General features: G+C 39.7%; 1 protein-coding gene across 1 annotated transcript in view; it reads right to left on the bottom strand.

Annotated features, from left to right (window-relative positions):
- The window catches only part of NVL (nuclear VCP like), a 100,440-nt gene extending 82,869 nt beyond the window's left edge, over positions 1 to 17,571 (bottom strand). Inside the window, exons 1-10 of the mRNA XM_024753146.1 lie at positions 17,483 to 17,571; positions 13,794 to 13,867; positions 12,039 to 12,091; positions 11,853 to 11,952; positions 8,022 to 8,079; positions 6,995 to 7,267; positions 4,225 to 4,357; positions 3,955 to 4,031; positions 3,289 to 3,423; positions 1,197 to 1,298 (exon numbers count right to left, since the gene is read on the bottom strand). Coding sequence (XP_024608914.1) covers positions 1,197 to 1,298; positions 3,289 to 3,423; positions 3,955 to 4,031; positions 4,225 to 4,357; positions 6,995 to 7,267; positions 8,022 to 8,079; positions 11,853 to 11,952; positions 12,039 to 12,091; positions 13,794 to 13,867; positions 17,483 to 17,539 — 1,062 coding nt within the window. The 5' untranslated portion in view covers positions 17,540 to 17,571. The remainder of the gene's footprint in view (positions 1 to 1,196; positions 1,299 to 3,288; positions 3,424 to 3,954; positions 4,032 to 4,224; positions 4,358 to 6,994; positions 7,268 to 8,021; positions 8,080 to 11,852; positions 11,953 to 12,038; positions 12,092 to 13,793; positions 13,868 to 17,482) is intronic.
- Between the last annotated feature and the right edge of the window lie 1,645 nt (positions 17,572 to 19,216).

The following is a 19,216-nucleotide window of genomic DNA, read 5'->3' as shown; positions in this document are numbered from 1 at the left end:
CTCTTCTAATTTCCCACCAGCTTTGCATTTCAGATGCATTGGCCATGTTCACCAGGCCCTATATAATTAGGGTGCAAATGATGACAACATAAATTTAAACTTTTTGCTATTTTTTAGTTTTCAACCAGTGATGACTAGTGACTGCTCAAGTGAGCATGTCATAGCTAACATTTTTGGCTTTTGCTGTGTGCTAAACACTACATTAAAGATTTTATATGAACCCTCTCATTTAATACAATCAACAACCTCATGAGATTTAAGTAGTATTATTAACAGTTTATTAGTAAGGAAACTAAGGGTTAGAGTGGTTAAATCTCTTGCCCAAGATTACACAATTAGTATGTGGTGGCATAAGGAACTGAACCCATGTTTCTGACTTGAAAGTACATTTAACCATAACACTACACTGAAGATAAAACTTTCATGAGATACAAATGTCATCTTCCTCATAAGTTCTTAAGCATCCAAATTTTGATAACATGAATTATAATCAGAATAAAATCCAATCTGTAATTTCTCTGGTAACAGAATTTTCTTTTCACAGCTTCAATTATACAAATAGAGAAGAGTTTATCCTGGCATGTCCATGGGTGCTTTTATAATGTGATAATCCTTAAATGTTAAAAATGTTCACACTGCTTACAGGTTGTTCGGTCAAACCTATGTTAAGGAAAGTAAAAGTGAAAAAAGTATCACAAAGATAATCTCCTTTCAGCATATCGCTATTGGGTATGACAGCCCAGAACTTCTCACCAATTACGTTATTTTCAGATTAAACAGATTATTTTTATCCAACAGTCTATGTCAGTTAATCTACTTTAAACATTTAGCCACCATGAGTAACAAACTACCATGTTTAGAAAAGAATGGCCAGTGGGCTTCCCTGGTGGTGCAGTGGTTGAGAGTCCGCCTGCCGATGCAGGGGACACGGGTTCGTGCCCCGGTCCGGGAAGGTCCCACGTGCCGTGGAGTGGCTGGGCCCGTGAGCCATGGCCGCTGAGCCTGCACGTCCGGAGCCTGTGCTCCGCAACGGGAGAGGCCACAACAGTGAGAGGCCCGCGTACCGCAAAAGAAAAAAAAAAAAAAGAAAAGAATGGCCAGTGAACAGGTTAACAAATACCAGCGTTAGAGAAAACAGGACCTTCCACGTAGCCTTATATTTGAACACCTAAAATTAGAGCCATTAGCTGACTCACCACAGCTTGTTCAAATAGCTCTCTCAGCTTCTGTTCCGATTCTCCAGATACTCCAGATACAATCTCTGTAGCAGCTACTTTCAATATTGGAAGGTCAAGTTCCTATGCACAAATATATAAAAGAATGACCAAATTGTCAAATTTTCACTTCCCTACTTTTTCCTCACTCAGTCCCTCTCTCAAAATTACATTTTTTAAATGACCAATTTTCTGAGGAACCTCATCTTGTGTTGGTCCAATGAAAAACATTACCTAAAAATCTAAAATTTAATCCAAACACTTTGACTGGATACCTTTTTTTTTTTGATGATAGAGAAATGGTTTATTCTTTTTTTTTTTTACAATGGTGCATTAGTTTCTGCTTTATAACAAAGTGAATCAGTTATACATATACATATGTTCCCATATCTCTTCCCTCTTGCGTCTCCCTCCCTCCCACCCTTCCTATCCCACCCCTCCAGGCGGTCACAAAGCACCGAGATGATCTCCCTGTGCTATGAGGCTGCTTCCCACTGGCTATCTACCTTATGTTTGGTAGTGTATATATGTCCATGCCTCTCTCTCGCTTTGTCACAGCTTACCCTTCCTCCTCCCCATATCCTCAAGTCCATTCTCTAGTAGGTCTGTGTCTTTATTCCTGTCTTACCCCTAGGTTCTTCATGACATTTTTTTTTCTTAAATTCCATATATATGTGTTAGCATACGGTATTTGTCTTTCTCTTTCTGACTTACTTCACTCTGTATGACAGACTCTAGGTCTATCCACCTCATTACAAATAGCTCAATTTCGTTTCTTTTTATGGCTGAGTAATATTCCATTGTATATATGTGCCACATCTTCTTTATGACTGGATACCTTCTACTTGTTTTTACTCTGTAGATACCACTATAAAACTGTTATTATCTCTTCTGAATAAAGGGTCTTGAATCTTAAGAAATATGTTTGCCCCCACGTAGAGCTGAGCCAAAACAACTTCATCTGTTATTTATCTGCTGGAAAGGAAATAGCAGGGGGGTGTGACACAGTGGTCTCCCACACACCCCACCGGCGTTTCTCCCTCCCTGAACCCACAGAAATAGCCAGTTACTAGTCAGAGGAGGCAGGTTCTTAAAGGAAGAGAAACTACCACTGTCCCACCAATACAAATGGCAGCAACCCTGCCTAAACCCTACTATTCTTCTGGCTATCTTGAAATTTCACTTCCTCAATGATATTCTCTTTGATCCTAACTCTTAACTTGGCTTAAGACAACATACCAACAACATACCACATAGCATTCTGCACTTCTGTCTCCCACTCACTCACTGTAATTGTAATCATGAGCAACATTTATTTGTGTGAAAGACTGTTTAATGTCTGTCTCTCATATTTGATCGAAAAACTCCTTAAAGATAACAACCGAGTTTGTTTTACTTATCACTATATTTCAATGTCCGGCATGCAGCAGTCACACAAAAGATTTATTCAATAAATGAATAAATGAGGCAAATCAATCAAGTTCTCCTATAAAAATAATTTGCTTTCATAGAGCACTATCTGTTAATGATTGGCATAGTATACTATTCTTCAAACTGAAGTTACTTGGACATTTTGCATTTTACCATCCAACACAGTTTCCAAGAAATCTGATGGGACTAAAATTAAGACTTTTTTATTTTGCCAAGTGAGTACCTATTATCACCATTTTAGAAAAGATATTTTAACACTAAAAAGGATAAAAACATGACTCTGAATGGAAATTCTGAATATTTAGTTCTATGGACAATTCAATCTTCAGTTTTCTTATTTTACTGCTCTTGAGAACCACTGGCTTAAAGAGAAAGAGAAGTGACTAAAATGTAAACTATGTGATTAAAAAAAGAGTTGTTTACAGCTGTATTATTTTGCTTCCCACCCTACCCCTGCCATATAAATAATTGGATACGTCAAAACAGCATCTCACACATAGCTGCATGAAAAGAGGTAAAAAAATGAAGAAAGGATCAGTCCTCCTGAGAATATGCCAAGTGTGGTTCAAGGTGACCAAAGAGAAAAAATAAAAACGAGTAACAACAAAAATTACAAAAGCAAACAAGTGTCAGCAAACCTCACCCCAGCAATTGCATGGGCAAGCAACGTCTTCCCACAGCCAGGTGGTCCATGAAGAAGAACTCCGCGTGGGGGTATGACGCCCAGGTGGTGGTACACCTCTGGGTGACGCATGTGTATGAGCATCTTGCAGACCTCCTGTTAGGGAATAAATAGGAACGATGATCTTCACAGCCCCAAAGAGAAAGGATCAATGTGGAATGAAAGGACCTATTCTTTGGAGCAGAAAAGTACAGTAGACAGAGAACAGACGTTAGGCTTACACCTGAGACTGAATCCCAGCTCTAGTACCTGTCCTGTGACTTTAGCAATACCCTCTCTGAGCTTCCATTTCCTAAGCTGTAATAATATCTACCTTGCAAATACAATGAATAGTAACTAGATTGTAACTGAAACAAACACCAAAAAATAGTAACTTTTACAACTGTTAAAGTAATACTCCTTATAAAGCATGTATCTTATGTACACTATAATTAAAATGGTGAAAAAAGCTGAAGACATGTTTCTTTTATCCCTCACTACCCTGCAGAGTACAGCCAGGCTTGCCCTTCTCACCTTCCTGGCTCCCTTTTCTATACTCAGTTCCTATTAGATAAAAAGAGAAAGGCTTTGTTTGAATAACTGATTGGCCATATTCATCTAAGGTAGAAATTCTGAATTTGAACTAACTTTTAATGTCGTATCATTGCCTCCAACATCTTCAAACTTCACCTTGGAGATCTGCAATTCTAGCCCTCTGGCTTTAGCTGGTAAACAAAAAAGGAGGTGAAAAGATTAGTGATTCAGTAGCAAATCAGAACTATACTGAATAATCTTTAAGTAAACAATTCTAGTAGATGTCTCTGCACACAGAAGGTCCCCCATGCAAAATAGCTTGGAATCATGATGCCTCTCTCAGAGCAAACACAGCTGCCGCCACCCACAAGACTGGCGTCTCACCTTTCTTTTGCAGGACAGCCTCTATTTCTCCATCTACTTCCTGAAGATCTTCTTTCTTCCTTTTGCCTCTTTTGCTGTTTAGCCTGCCTTTTCTTTTTTTATTACTCTCCAGAAGAGAAGAATCTTTTGAATTCTGGGGGTGGGGTGGGGGGGAGAAGGAAATTTAAATGTGCCATGCTTGGAATTATAATGCCAATATATTTTTTTAAAAGATGGGCATTATTAAAAAAATCATTCCTGCCCTAGCACTTTCACCTGTTAGCTATTCCCAACCTATTTGCTTAAGGCTGATCTTTGCTGGGGACGTCCTTTTCCATAGCCTTAATTCTCATTTTATATCCTAACATTTGAAAACCTCCTTTCCTGATTCTTCTAATTAGAATTGATCTCTTCTTCACACTCAGAACACTAAATTTGCAACTGTAGTACAGCCTACCACAGTCGGCCTTGTATTTGAGTAACTCACCTGTCTATGTCTCCGTCACTGAATTGTGTGCTTCTGGAGTTGGAGTTAAGACACTAACGTTCATCTTTTATTTCTCACTGAGCCTTTTATACAGTTGGTGTTCATTTGATGTCTCATCAATCACTAAATTAAATATGATGACAGAGCTGCTCTGACAGCCATAAAACAGTATAATTCAATCTAAGGGTCAAGTTTTTCCCTTGACCTTGCCAACGATAATAATGTTCTTTAGGGACAAATGACTAAAGTAAATGGATTTGGAAAAGGCCCACTAATAATTCAAAAGGGGAGGGGAGAGGTTTTGCCAAATCAAAGGGCTTGGTGCTTGAAAACCACTTAGAGCAGCATCATCCAACAGAAATATAATACCATCCACATATGTAATTTTAAATATTCTAGTAGCTACATTTAAAAAAGGAAAAGAGAAACAAGGGAAAATAATTTTGGGGGGAAATTAATAATCTATTTTATTTAACCAAATATATTCAAAACATTATTATTTCAACATATAGTCAGTATAAAAATTGAGATGTTTTACATTGTTTTTGTAAAACATTGTAGTAAGTCGTCAAAGTCCAATGGATACTTCATGCTTACTGCACATCTCAAGTCATACACTAAATTTTCATGGGAAATACTTTGTATTTAGATTTTATATAATTTACAGCTGAAAAAGTAGAAGTTATTCTAAGTATACTTAGAAGTTTTCTAATAACTGAACTATTAGTTTTTAAATTTAAATTAAAAACTCAGTTCCTCATTTGCACTAACCGCATTTCAAAGGCTCAACAGCCACATGTAGCTAATATCTCCCACACTGGACAGCAAGCCCCAGAGCACAGACAGCCACTCTACCGGGGGACAGATTACCTTAAACCCCCTCTTTGCCATGCATTAAAAGAATCAGGTAGGAATGATGTCCAGGGGACTTCCCTGGTGGTCCAGTGGGTAAGACTCCACGCTCCCAGTGCAGGGAGCCCGGGTTCAATACCTGGTCGGGGAACTAGATCCCGCACACATGCCACAACTAAGAGTCTGCATGCCGCAACTAAGAAGTCCACATGCCACAACTAAAGATCCCACATACTGTAACTAAGACCTGGTGCAGCCAAAATAAATAAATTAATTTAAAAAAAAAGAATTATGTCCAATTATGCTAGCTTTGTGATAATCCATCAAGCTTTACTTTTCTTTATATATGGTATATTTCAATTTAAAAAGATTTAAAAAAAGTGTCTACTTATTTTGTCCATTTTCATAGTGTATCCATTTATGTCATTAATCCCTCAAGGGACTAATAAGTAATTTTTAAAGTACTTTAAAAAAAAGAAATAAAGCAGGGTTAGGAAACAGAGTATCCAATGATGTGCTAGTTTACATGTCAGGGAAGGCCTTTCTGCAAAGATTACATGTGAAAAGAGATGTGAAGAAATGATGGAGTGAGCCACAGGAATCTCAGGAAAGATGTTCTAAACAGAAGTACAAGTATGAATGCCCCAAGTGAGAGAAGGTTTGGTATATTCTTTCTTTTTTTAAAAATAAATAAATAAATTTATCTATTTATTTATGGCGGCGTTGGGTCTCTGTCGCCGTGCGCGGGCTTTCTCTAGCTGTGGCAAGCGGGGGCTACTCTTTGTTGTGGGCTTCTCTTGCTGCAGAGCACAGGCTCTAGGCACACGGGCTTCAGTAGTTGTGGCTTGTGGGCTCTAGAGCACAAGCTCAATAGGTGTGGGACACGGGCTTAGCTGCTCCGTGGCATGTGGGATCTTCCCGGAGCAGGGCTCGAACCTGTGTCCCCTGCACTGGCAGGCGGATTCTTAACCACTGCGCCACCAGGGAAGTCCCCTGGTTGGTATATTCTACAAACAGCCCAGTTGTGGCTGAAGCAACGCTGGGAGGTGGGGGAGGAGGGCAGCAGGGCAGCCAAATCATACAGGGCTTTCCTGGCAACTGCAAGATCTCTGACCGTAGAATGAATGAAGCCACTGGAGAGTTTTTAATAAAAGAATGACAATGATCGGACTTAACTTGTAAAAAAGTTATCTCTGTGTGAAGAATAAACTAGGGGAACAAGAATGGAAGCAGACTCCAGTTGGAAGGTTATTTCAGTAGTTAAGGAAAGAAAGAGTAGAGGCTTGGACTAGGATGAAAATGATGATGGTAGTGGGAAGTGATCAAATTCTACATGTATCTCAAAGTTCCTAAGTCTTTTACAAAACACAAGAATCTGTCTGATATTACGTTCAATGAAAAGGATGTAATGTGCTCCAACTACGTGGGGCTAAAATTCCACTAGAAAAATACCTCTATCTCAGAGATCGGCTTCTTATCATTACTTTTCTCATCTGATAGGTCTGAGAAAAAACTGTCTTTCTTCCCACCCGGGATTTTGTCAATAAACCATCCTCCTTCAGAACCTCTGGCAGGGGACTTCAAAGGAATGGAGCCTGTTTTGGAAGTTATCCGTGGTGTTGAAATCGTGGTTTCTCTTCGCTCCATGTCAGGAGTACTTGAAACAGAATCAGGATTTCCTTTCCGATATAAGGAGAGCAGGGAACTGTTCATCTGATTTGCTGACTGTAGAAACATGATTTTAGCATAAATTACTCAGTAGGTACTCATGAAAGTTTGATTACCTATATTAAGAAGCTTTCTACTTTTTCCTCTCAACACCTCTTCTCAAAACAACTAGTCAGAAAATACAGGTGTTTACAATAGGATAATTCACAAACATTTACTATTCAAAAAGATGTACCCCCTCCACTCCAAGTTAATGTACAAATTCATAATTAGCAGTTAAATAAAACCAAATAAGAATGGTTGTTTTTAAAAAATATAATAGAATGAAATATAATGAAAATGAGTTGGATCAAATATCAATTCAAAACTGGATCAAATATAACAGTATCATCATGACTTAGTTAATAAATTCAAAAGCTTAATTATCAATGGAAAACAAGAAAATTATAAATAATTTCACATATTATTCCCATACTTCCCTTTAATCCAAGCCTATTTATTGGCAATGCCAGCTCTTTGGCAGAAAAGGTATTCTTTCCTCCATTTTTACTATTAATTGTCCGTCCTTTTCTTGTCTGCCCATATTTCTGGCCATTCTCTTCCCTTCTGTCCACTATATAATAGGCTATACACACAAATACTGGAAGGATGGCCAATCCAAGGGTTCATCAAGGCTGTACACAGAAATATTCAATTATTTACTGATGAAGATGTTCAAAGTCTCTTATTCTATTCCTTATTGATCTTTTCTAAGAAGGATTCATAATGATTTTTTAAAAATCAAAGTTGGTCCATTAAATATCTGACTTACCTGTGGATCTGGGTAATCTTCCATATTTGAATCATCATCAGAATAGCTTTCATTATACCTCAGTAAAAAGAAGAAAAGAAACATTGTAAAGGCTTTTCTCCCACATCCCAAAAAAATTACTTCCCAAAACAAGAAAATATACTGAGGCAAAATACTATGGTAGTGAGAGTCCAGGCTTTGGAATTAGAGAAATCTGGATTCAAAATCCAGCTTTACTAGCTTCCAGCTTCTAGAAGTTACTAGCTTCTACTTAACCTCTCTGAGCCTCAGCTTCCTTATCTATAAAATGGAGATAATAAATAATGTCTATCTCACTGGCTTAACAGAGGATCAAATGAAAGCTTGCAAAGTCCTTAGCACATAGTAAACGCTTAATAAATTGTGGTTATCTTTATTCTAGCAAAGTGACATACAAATTCCCATCAGATCCAAGGGTCTCGTTTAGGAACATGAGATGCCAGTAGAAGAAATATTCCAGCAAGCCATGATAAAGCAGTTTGAGTAACAAATTCAACAGGACCAAGCCATGTAACCAAATGCAACTTCTCCAAGTCCATTCATGAGAAATGAAGGTACAAAGTTTTTTTCATATAATACGGCCAAAAACAACTATAAATCCTAGTAACTACAAACTGAAGTTGCAATCTCAGTTCATTATAACTGACAGCTGATATCTAATAGCTTCAAGTAACTACAGGACTCTGTTACCATTTAATATAGTTTCTTTAGAAAATAAACAAGAAATGGACCTTTCCTAAGTAAAAAGATTTATGTAAATTCTATGCCCACCTTTATAATTAAGACATGAATTCTTCTGTTATTCATTAAATTCAATTAGTATAATCTGGGGCATTTCTAATCAAGTTAAAAAAGGTGGATTATTCAAATACTTGGAAAAAAATGTTTTGCTCTACAATTCATGCCCTACAAATAAAATTAATTATAAGTTAACAAAATTAATTATAAAGAGTTAAATGAAATACCATAAAGACACAAGAAAAATGAATAGATAATTATTCTATACACTCTTGTGACAGAGGTCTTTCTAAGTACATCAGCATAAACAAACCGTAAAGAAATAGGTAGAAAGACTTGACTGGGTAAAGATACAAAACTCCTCTAATTAAAAGATGCCATAAACAAAAATAAAAGGCAAATGGCAAACTGTGACAAGCATTTGTAATACATATAAAAAGAGGTGCTATTTTATACAAAGAGCTCTGACAACTAATAAGGAAAATTCAAATAGCTCTCAGATGAGAGATAAAACCCATAAACAAGAAATTCACAAAGGAAACATGAAAAAACTTAACCTCACTAGTTTTCAAAAAATTACAAATAAAAATAATACAATCAATTTTTTTGCCCATAAAACTGGCAAAAATCGGGACTTCCCTGGTGGCACAGTGGATAAGACTTCACGCTCCCAATGCAGGGGGCTCAGGTTTGATCCCTGGTCTGGGAAGATCCCACATGCCATGGAGCAACTAAGCCCCTGCGCCACAACTACTGAGCCCGCGTGCCACAACTACTGAAGCCCGTGCCTAGAGCCCATGCTCCGCAATAAGAGAAGCCACCGCAAAGAGAAGCACGCGCACCACGACGAAGAGTAGGCCCTGCCTGCCGCAACTAGAGAAAGCCCACGCACAGCAATGAAGACCCAATGCAGCCAAAAAATAATAAATTTTTAAAAAAAATTTAAATATATAAAAAGACTACTATATTAGAATCAAGTAGGGTTTATCCCAAGAAGGCAAGACTGGCTTAATACTCAAAAATCAATGTAATTCACCAAATTAATAAGGGGAGAAAGCCAATAATAAGATCTTTCAATACCTGCATAAAAAGCATGAGACAAATGTTATACCCATTCATGATAAAAACTCTGAGCAAATTAGGAATATTAGGAAATTTTCTCAATCTGATAAAGGGTACCTATTTAAAAAACCTACAGCTAACATTATACTTACAGACTATCTAAAGTTAAAAACTGACCATACCAAATGTTGGTAATATGTGGAACTAGTGGAACTCTCACATACTGCTGATATAAAGGTAAAATGGCACAAACACTTTGGAAACAGTCTGGTAGTTTCTTATAAAGTTAAATATGCAGTTACCAGGTGACTCAGCTATTCCACTCTCAGGTATTTACGAAGGGAAATGAAAACACTTTCCACACAAATTCCTGGACATAAGTTATCACAGTAGCTTTGTCTGTAATAACCAAAAAGTAGAAACAACCCAACTGTCCAACAGCAGGTAGATGGGTAAAAAAATAGTGGCATATACATACATACAGAGCAATAAAAATCAATGAAATATTGATACACACAACATTGATAAACCTCAAAATCATTATCCTGAAAGAATCCAAATTTTTAAAGTACATACTCTATGATTCCATTTATATAAAATTCTAGAAAATGTAAACATATAGTGGCAGAAAGCAAATCAACGGCTGTCTCGGAACAGGGATGCAAGGAGAAATAAATTGCAAGTGGGCAAAAAAAACCTGTGAGGTTGGATATGTTCAGTAACTTGCTTATGGTGATGGTTTAATGAGTATATACACATGTCAAAACCCAACAAATTGTACATTTTAAAAATGTACAGCTTAGGACCTCCCTGGTGGCCTAGTGGTTAAGAATCTGCCTGCCAATGCAGGGGACACAGGTTCGAGGCCTGGTCTGGGAAAAACCCACATGCCTTGGAGCAACTAAGCCCGTGTGCCACAACTACTGAGCCTGCGCTCTAGAGCCCACGAGCCACAACTACTGAAGACCACATGCCTACAGCCCGTGCTCCACAAGAGAAGCCACCACAATGAGAAGCCCGCGCACCACAACAAAGAGTAGCCCTGCTCGCCGCAACTAGAGAAAGCCCGCACACAGCAACCAAGACCCAGAGCAGCGAAAAATAAATAAATTAATTTTAAAAAAAAGAGTAAAGGAACTTAAAAAAAAAAGTACAGCTTACTGTATGTCAATTTTACTGCAACATAGTCATAAAAAACTCAACAATATCACTTATTTATTTATTTATTTATTTTTGCAGTACGCGGGCCTCTCACCATCATGGCCTCTCCCGTTGCGGAGCACAGGCTCCGGACGCACAGGCCCAGCGGCCATGGCTCACGGGCCCAGCCGCGCGGCGGCACGTGGGATCCTCCCGGACCGGGGCATGAACCCATGTCCTCTGCATCAGCAGGCGGACCCCCAACCACTGCACCACCAGGGAAGCCCCAACAATATTACTTCTTAAACACAAAATTAATTGGCACCTTTTAATGTACGTGGCATTGTATTAGGGCAGAGAAAAAGAGAGCTAATGAGACAGTTCTGTTAGTAACGCAAACACGTAAACAAATACTCTCAATATGATAGACATGCTACACTAAATATCTATAACTAGGAGTTAAGGAAATGCTGAGAAAGGAGTCCAAAAAGGCATGAAAAAGCAATAACATAGCTTTTTGAAAGCTGACTCCTGCAGAAACTAACACACCATTGTAAAGCAATTATACTCTGATAAAGATGTTATAACCCCCCCACCCCAAAAAAGAAAGCTAACTCTTGAAGGCTGAATGAAAGTTCAAAAAGGGGTAATGAACACTCCAGCTACAGAAAACCACCCACACAAAGGCACAAAGAAAGAAGCTGACCTCTCTGGGGAACAGTGAGCATTCAGTGGTCTGAGGTAAAAGTCTGGACAGGTAGGTATTATGCTGGGCCTCACTGGCAATGAAGAGCCACTGAAGTTTTACAAGTAGGAATGTAACGTGATCAGGTTCATGTTTTAGGAAAAATGTCTCCATTCTATAATCCTTACTCATTATCCTCTTCACCGTGTCTTGCTCTTTTAGCCAGATGTTCATCTTCTAATTCTGGTAGATCCTTGAGTTCCTTCTCACTACTAATTATGCTAAATACTGAAACAAAAAGAAAAATGTCATGAGCTAAAACAATTCTTTCTATGACTTTATTAATAATGCAGCTCTAACACTAAAAGACTCACCTTTTTCTACCTGAATCCTAAAAGCATTTCTTTTTCTTCGACCATAGTCTATACTGAAAAACATAACCAGAAGTTTAGTACAGTGGTCTCCACCAGTATTTTCCCATTAAGCTCAATCTAAATTGAGAACATAAATTTGCATGAATATATAATTATGTCACTGTATTCACACTGACCATAACCCTATTTTCAAACAACTTCTGAGTTTATATTTTTACAACTGTAATTTTTCTAGATTAGAAATAGGGTTATAGCAGCAGCAACATTGCCAGCTTGTACTGAAGAAGACAGAGAAGGGATGAAATGAAGGAAGGCCATTGGACTTCTTGGATTCCACAGGGCAGGCCAAAAGAGGAATGCAGCTGCGAACACATTTATCCTTCAAAAAAGGAAAGAATGACTACAAAGGAGGCTCCGAAGGTGTCAGGGTTGCCACTGATACCACGCGCCCAGAGGACACAGGTCCAGGGAGAGGCACAGTCTCCCACTCGGTTCCAAATGGCAGGGTAGTCATCCCAGTGAGCCCACAGGACAGAGCACTGAGTCAAAGAGGATTATTCTTAAAGTTTAGTGGAATTTCCCCTGCTAGGTTTCGGACTTCCTTGAGACCATGACTCCTTTCTTCTTCCCAATTTCCCCGCTCTGGAATGAGAATGTCTATCGTATGCCTGTCCCATCATCATATTTTGGGAACAGATAACTTGTTGCCTGACTTCACAAGTTCACAGCTGGAGAGGAATTTCGCCTCAGGAGGAATCATACTTCCGGTCACACTCATATCTGAGTTAGATGATATTCAGATGAGACTGTGGATTTAGGGTTAAGACTTCCAGGGCCGCTGGGATGGAGGGAGTATATTTGCAAACAATAAAGACATGAATGTGGGGGGCAAGAGGGCAGAGTGTTATGGGCTGAACTGTGTCCCTCCAAAATCCGTATGTTTTAAGTCCTAACCCCCAGCACCTCAGGATGTGACTGCATTCGGAGACATGGCCTTTTAAGAGGTAAATAAGGTAAAATGAAGTCATATGGGTGGGCCCTAATCCAACATGACTGGTGTCTTTATAAGAATAAGAGATTAGGATACAGACACACACAGAGGAAAGACCATGTGAAGACACAGGGAGAAGACAGCCATCTGTAAGCCAGGGAGAGAGCTCGAAAGAAACCAACCCTGACAATGCCTAGATCATGGACTTGGAGCCTCCACAACATTAGGGAATAAAATTTCTGTTGTTCAAGCCACCTACTCTGTGATACTTTCTTATAGCAGCCTTAGCAAACTAATATACAGACTAAGGAAGTCAAGAAAATAGAAATAGTGAGATACACAAAGCAGAGACAATTAGAGAGGCAACAGAGCAGAAGAAGTGGGATTAGAGGCACAAAAGGAGGATTTAATCTTCAGTGGAAAGACTACTCAAAGACTACTACACATTTTTAGATAGTCAGGAGACTGAGGGAGATCATGCCTAACGGTTTTAATTTTTTAATGAAGCAGGAAAAGCAGTATACTCCTGACTAGAGAGTCGTGTGCTAAAACATAAGCAGCAGCCATTCTCCTTAGCAACAAGGATGGCTCCTTACATATCACAAGTGCTTGATAAATGTTTGTATAGATAAACTGAATTCTAAACGTATGGACTGGTGAACTACTGCCAGCGGCTATTAATATCGGTTGGAAATTTAGGCAGGATGTAAACTTTAAAAATGGTAGGAAAGAAAAGCAAGAATCTGGAGACTACATTTCTTTACCTGTACATTCTTTGTAAATCGGATGCTAAGACTCCAGTGTCCACATATTTGCCACATCGGTTACTGGTGAGGTACTAAAACAGAAAACATGATAAATACAAGACAATAGTCCAAACTCAGTGACTTTAATCGACAAGTAAGCGACTGAGCTACTAAAACATGTCATATGTTAATGTAAACTCTCCATTAATAAAGTATACTGGAAATATAAATAAAAATCACCAAATAATTATCAAATATGAATCAAAGAATTTAATTAACATTATTAATCACTATGACAACACAACAATAATAACTAGGATAGCTATAAGGCAGTAAGTAGGTGAGGGCTTCTTATACCCTAGGTTCCCAAATATATCAGAACAAAGCACTCAACCTGCGAGAGCACCGAGGGATAATTTAAATTTGAGGGAACAGTAATATTCAGTATCTGTCCAATAGTGCAGGAACTACAGTTGCCCCTTGAACAGCACGGGTTTGAACTGCACCAGTCCACTTACAGCAGATTTTTTAAAATAAATACGTATTACAGTACTGGGTGACCCAGGGCTGGTTGAATATGTCAACGCAGAACCACACATGGAGGGCCAACTGTACACTTATACACAGATTTTCAACTGAGTAGGGGTGGGGGTGGGGGGAGATGGTCAGCACCACACCCCCGGATTGTTCCAGGGTCCACTGTACCAGCCTGAGACAATTCACAGCTGCAATATTAAATCACCTTTTGATGATGTCATATCTTTGCAAAACTGGCTTTTTAAGCATTTGCTGTAATAAAAATCAAAGTGGCCGTGCTCCGCAACAAGAGAAGCCACCGCAATGAGAAGCCCACGCACCGCAACGAAGAGTGGCCCCTGCTCGCCGCAACTAGAGAAAGCCCACGTGCAACAACGAACACCCGATGCGGCCAAAAGTAAATTAATTAATTAATTAATTTTAAAAAAGAAAAGAAAAAATCAAGGTGGAACACGAAATGAGAGGAGCGGTGTCAATCTGATCCGAAGGTATGAGAAGTTGTGCTGTGCCCAATGGACTCACAAATCCCACTAGTAAATAACTGTGGTTATTTTAAGAATGAAATACAAATGCATTAACTTTCCTTGCACTTTTTGTATTATTTGTTCAAAAAGCTAATAAGTTATTTGGACTAAATAGTTATTAAGTTGCTTGAACCTAACTACTTAATAAACAAACCCATTAGGTATTACTTTGGGCCTAGGAGTACCGTGAAAAAAATTACTAAGAAACTAAGGGCCTGGTAAACCTGTTCTAGGGGCCTTTTACACATTATCTCTTTTAGTACTCACAATGCTATGAGGTAGATGTCAATCTCCCCCCGTTTTATAGGAGGCTTTAAAAGGTTAGTTACTTGCTCACCAGCACGTAAGTTACACGGCCAGATTTCAAACCTGGAATGTCTAACCATCAACTCTCAAGTTTCACTACTTGCTAGTTATCCAGTCTAGGTTCCCCATTTCATACAGCAATTTCTTCTCAAGGATCCCTAACACATAAGAACAGTCTCTGCATAAATGCCTCCAATGACAAGAGACTAGGTATCCACAGCTGGACCGTTCTTGTTAATCTTCCCCTTCTCTGAACTTCTATAACATGCTGTCATTTACCACAGTTAATCTTGAATTATACATATACATGTATATCTCATACCCACTGCAAACTAAAACGCAACAGAACTAAAACCACTTTAATCTGCTAAGTCTTAGAGTAATTTGTTATACAGCAATAGATAACTAATACGCTAGTTAAAAGGAGGCAAGTGTACTACTTGTGGGAAGATGTCTAAAACATACTGCTAAGTGAAACAAGCAGGCAGCAGAATAGATGCAGATGAGCCCATGTGTGTGATTACCAAAAATTAATACATCTATAAGTGCATATATGCATACAAAATTTTAAGAAAGATACAACAGAAACTCTCCCTGATTACCTGTGGAGAAATGCAGTGGAGATGAAAGGAATTCTTTCTTTTCATTTTATACCCTCCCTCTTATGGTTTTATTTTAAACCATAAGAACCTACCACTTTTATAATGAACCAAAGTAAAAGCAAGAGAGGAAAACTGCTAATGTCAAATGCTGAAGAGCAGTCAAGTGTGGCAAGGACTGAGAAGAGGCCACTGGATTTAGCCATTAGGAGTCACTGCTCAGAGACCTGAATAAAGTGAAGGAGCAAGTTGTGCAAACATCCAGCGGAAGAGTAACTGAGACGGAGTGAACTACAACAGCGAAAGTCCTGTGCTTGGCATGTTTGAGAGGGTCCGTGTATGTAAGACAATGTAATCAAGGGAGAGATCAAAAGGGACAAAAAGGTAGATGGAGCCAAAGTACATAGGGCTATTTCGGATGGATTTTACTCCAAACGTCTGAAAGTCCACCACAGGGTTTTGAGCAGGGCCCCGGCAAACTCCAATTTTCCCTCTAAAAGGATCTTCCTGGCTGCTCTGTGGGGAACAGACTTTAAGTAAAACCAGAATCAGAGAGATCAATTAGGAAGCTACTCCAATACTCTAATAGGGAGTGTGGTATGAACTAGCATGTTGGAGGAGATGGTAAAAAGTGGTTAGGTTTGAAATATATTTTGAAGGTAAAGCCAAATAGGTTGCTGATTAATTGGTTACAGGAAGCAAAAGTCAGAATGAGTCTTAAGGTTTTTGGCCTTAACAAATGGATGTTATTTACTGAGATAAAGAACACTAAGAAAGGACAGGTTTGGAGGAGAATATCAAAAGTTTAGTTTGGATACGTTAAGTTGAAATATCTATCAGACACTCAAGAGGAGATGGTGAGTAGGCAGCTAGATGTATCAATCTGGAATTCAAGATAAAATCTGCATCGGATTATAATATAAATTTAGAAGTCATGAATGTGTAAATAGTATTTAAAGGTACTAGACTGCATGAGATCACCTAGAAGTGTGGATGGATAAGAGAGAAGTACGAGGATAACGAAAGAGAAGGTAAGAGCACAGGTGCTCAAAGGCACTTCCTACAGATGGTAGGAAGAGACAGATCCAAAAAGGAGACTGTACAGTGGCCGGAAAAGTAAAAGAGACAGAAGGAGAGTATATAGCTCTTAAAGTATCTGTCTCTCTTTCTAACTAAGATTGCGTGCTGACTATACCATTCCGAGACATTTACCACACAATGCATTCCACTGGTGATTATGAAAATGAAAAAAAAACCGTAGGTAAAGTGCCCATTATAAAGTCAGATCCAGAGTACCTGTTTTTACTGTGTCCCAACCTGACCCCAAATTTCCTGAGAATGGAAATTAACGTATTCTTCATGGCTCCCAAAGCGCTTCGCCCACACGGGCTTTCGAAGAATGTTTCCGTCCCTACTTCACAAGACAGGAAGATTTAAACTCAAAGGCCATCTGCACTCTCCTTGCTGATCTGCACTGAGGTCAAGCAGATCCGGGCTGGGCCCCACCAAGCCGCAGCCTCCCACGGTCTCGGGCTGCTCCGTGAAACCCCGACCCACAGTGAGAAGGGAAGGCCTCGAACCGCTCGCAAAGAAGCGGAGTTGTCAACAGCCCCACGCCCGCACCCAGACTAGAGCAGGCGGCTAATCGGGTTCGAGCTGGGAGCCCCCCGAGAAGGGGCCTGCGGTGACCCTGGGCACCGAACGCGGACCACTGTGAGGCCTGGCCGTTCGGGATACACACCTGGATGACGCGCTGCTTCAGCTTATTATCCACAAACCTCGCGGGCCTGGGCTTCATCGCTTCTGCTTCAGTCGCCGCAGCCTGGGCTTCACGTGAACCGAGGGCCTCCCCGAGGCTGCCCGCGGCGAACGCCGGGCCGGCTTCCCCCAGAAATGCTCCCCAAGCCGGCCTAGCCCGTGCCGTTCCCCTCAGGAGTTTTGTATGGCGAGTGAGGAAAAAAAACTACCGAAAACACACGGAGAAGACTTGAAAGCAGTAGGGAGTTTCTAGGAGTCTTATCTTACAGGCTTGTCCGAGAGGCCCTGGAAGACAAGGACCCGTTTGAACACGCTCAACTTTATTGTTCCCAACTGTGAGGTGAAGCGCATAGGCGGCTGCGGGGAGGTTAGTGCGGGCGCCTGGCCCCACGCATCTGTTTGTAGCCGGTTTTGGTTGTCTGATTCTAGGCGTTCCAGGCGCACCGTTTGCGAATGTAAAGTTAATCTTGACTTAGAATCTTAACAAAACAAAAACTAGATACTTGGGACGATTAGATCAGGATAAAAACACACCGCCACCCTGCTGCTTCCTCTCCCACCCTGTGACGCGCATTACTGAGACCCGACAAAGGGGCTTGGTGTCAAAAGAGAAGGAAAGATTAGCTTACCCAGATAACCAAACCATCTGTTACATTTGGAAATCACTTGCTATTATGGTATTTTCGACAGATAATTCATTGAGCACATCCAGTGGCAGACTCCATCTTGGCTTAGAAACTGCCCAGAATTTTATTAAACGTATGTGTTTGCCCGCAATAAGTTCATCTTGCAGCGAAGGAGACATTAAATAAAGGAACCATTATCAAAAATTTTACTGGCTTTAGTTTCTGTTTGTTTGCTTGTTTTAATCGTGTTTTCAGTATCCTTATTTGAGGTCTTACTTGGCTTATGACAATATTAAGTGTGGCCTAAGTAGTGATGGAATTAAGAGAAGATGGTGAGATGTTGACAGTGTGGATAAAGCATGTTGCCTGCCATTTTAGTAAACAAAGGATATTGTGGCCATAAAGCCATCAGCCACTCTTGCTGCCCCCAGTGGTGCACCCTGAGAGGAATTCAGGATGGAGAAAAACAGGATACTGACCCTAGATAGTTAAGGTGCATATCAAAGGCATAATTTCAATAAGGCCAGACTCTTGCATCTTCCCGTACATAAAAAAGCACTAAAATCATTGACTTGAGATGTCTGTTTTTTGTGATTAGCGGTAATCTTTTGATGTTCAACTAAAGGTTTTTGTTTTTGTTTTCAGCAAAACTTCCTATGCATCCTGGCTCCTCCCTTACCTCTTTGGATCACACAGCTATTGCAGAGGCTGGTTCCCAGGGGTATAGTCCTCAGTAAGTCTACCAAATAAAACATAATCCTCAACTTTTAGGCTATGCATTTTTTCAATCGACAACAGATAATCTTCTAGCCAGGGTACCACTGACTTACTTTCTGTTCAGAGTTTAGAGTATAACACTGTTCTTTTTAATGGTTATCTGTACACTGGATGAAGTATAGATTCTCACTCTGATATTCAAAACATTGGGCAATGTGGCTCCAACTTCATTTCCTACTTCTTCACTATATAGGTACTCTGCTTTTAGCTAAGCAGCATTGCCTGCATTTATTCAGCCAATGAATATTTATTGAAGACCTACTATGTCACAGGCACTGAGTACAGCTATGAAGAAACAGAAAAGATTCCTGCTT

Source organism: Neophocaena asiaeorientalis, unplaced genomic scaffold (assembly GCF_003031525.2).
Source record: "Neophocaena asiaeorientalis asiaeorientalis breed wild unplaced genomic scaffold, Neophocaena_asiaeorientalis_V1.1 scaffold634, whole genome shotgun sequence".
NCBI lineage: Eukaryota > Metazoa > Chordata > Mammalia > Artiodactyla > Phocoenidae > Neophocaena > Neophocaena asiaeorientalis.
Note: the sequence above shows the minus strand (reverse complement) of the source record. Positions and strands in the feature narration are given on the sequence as shown.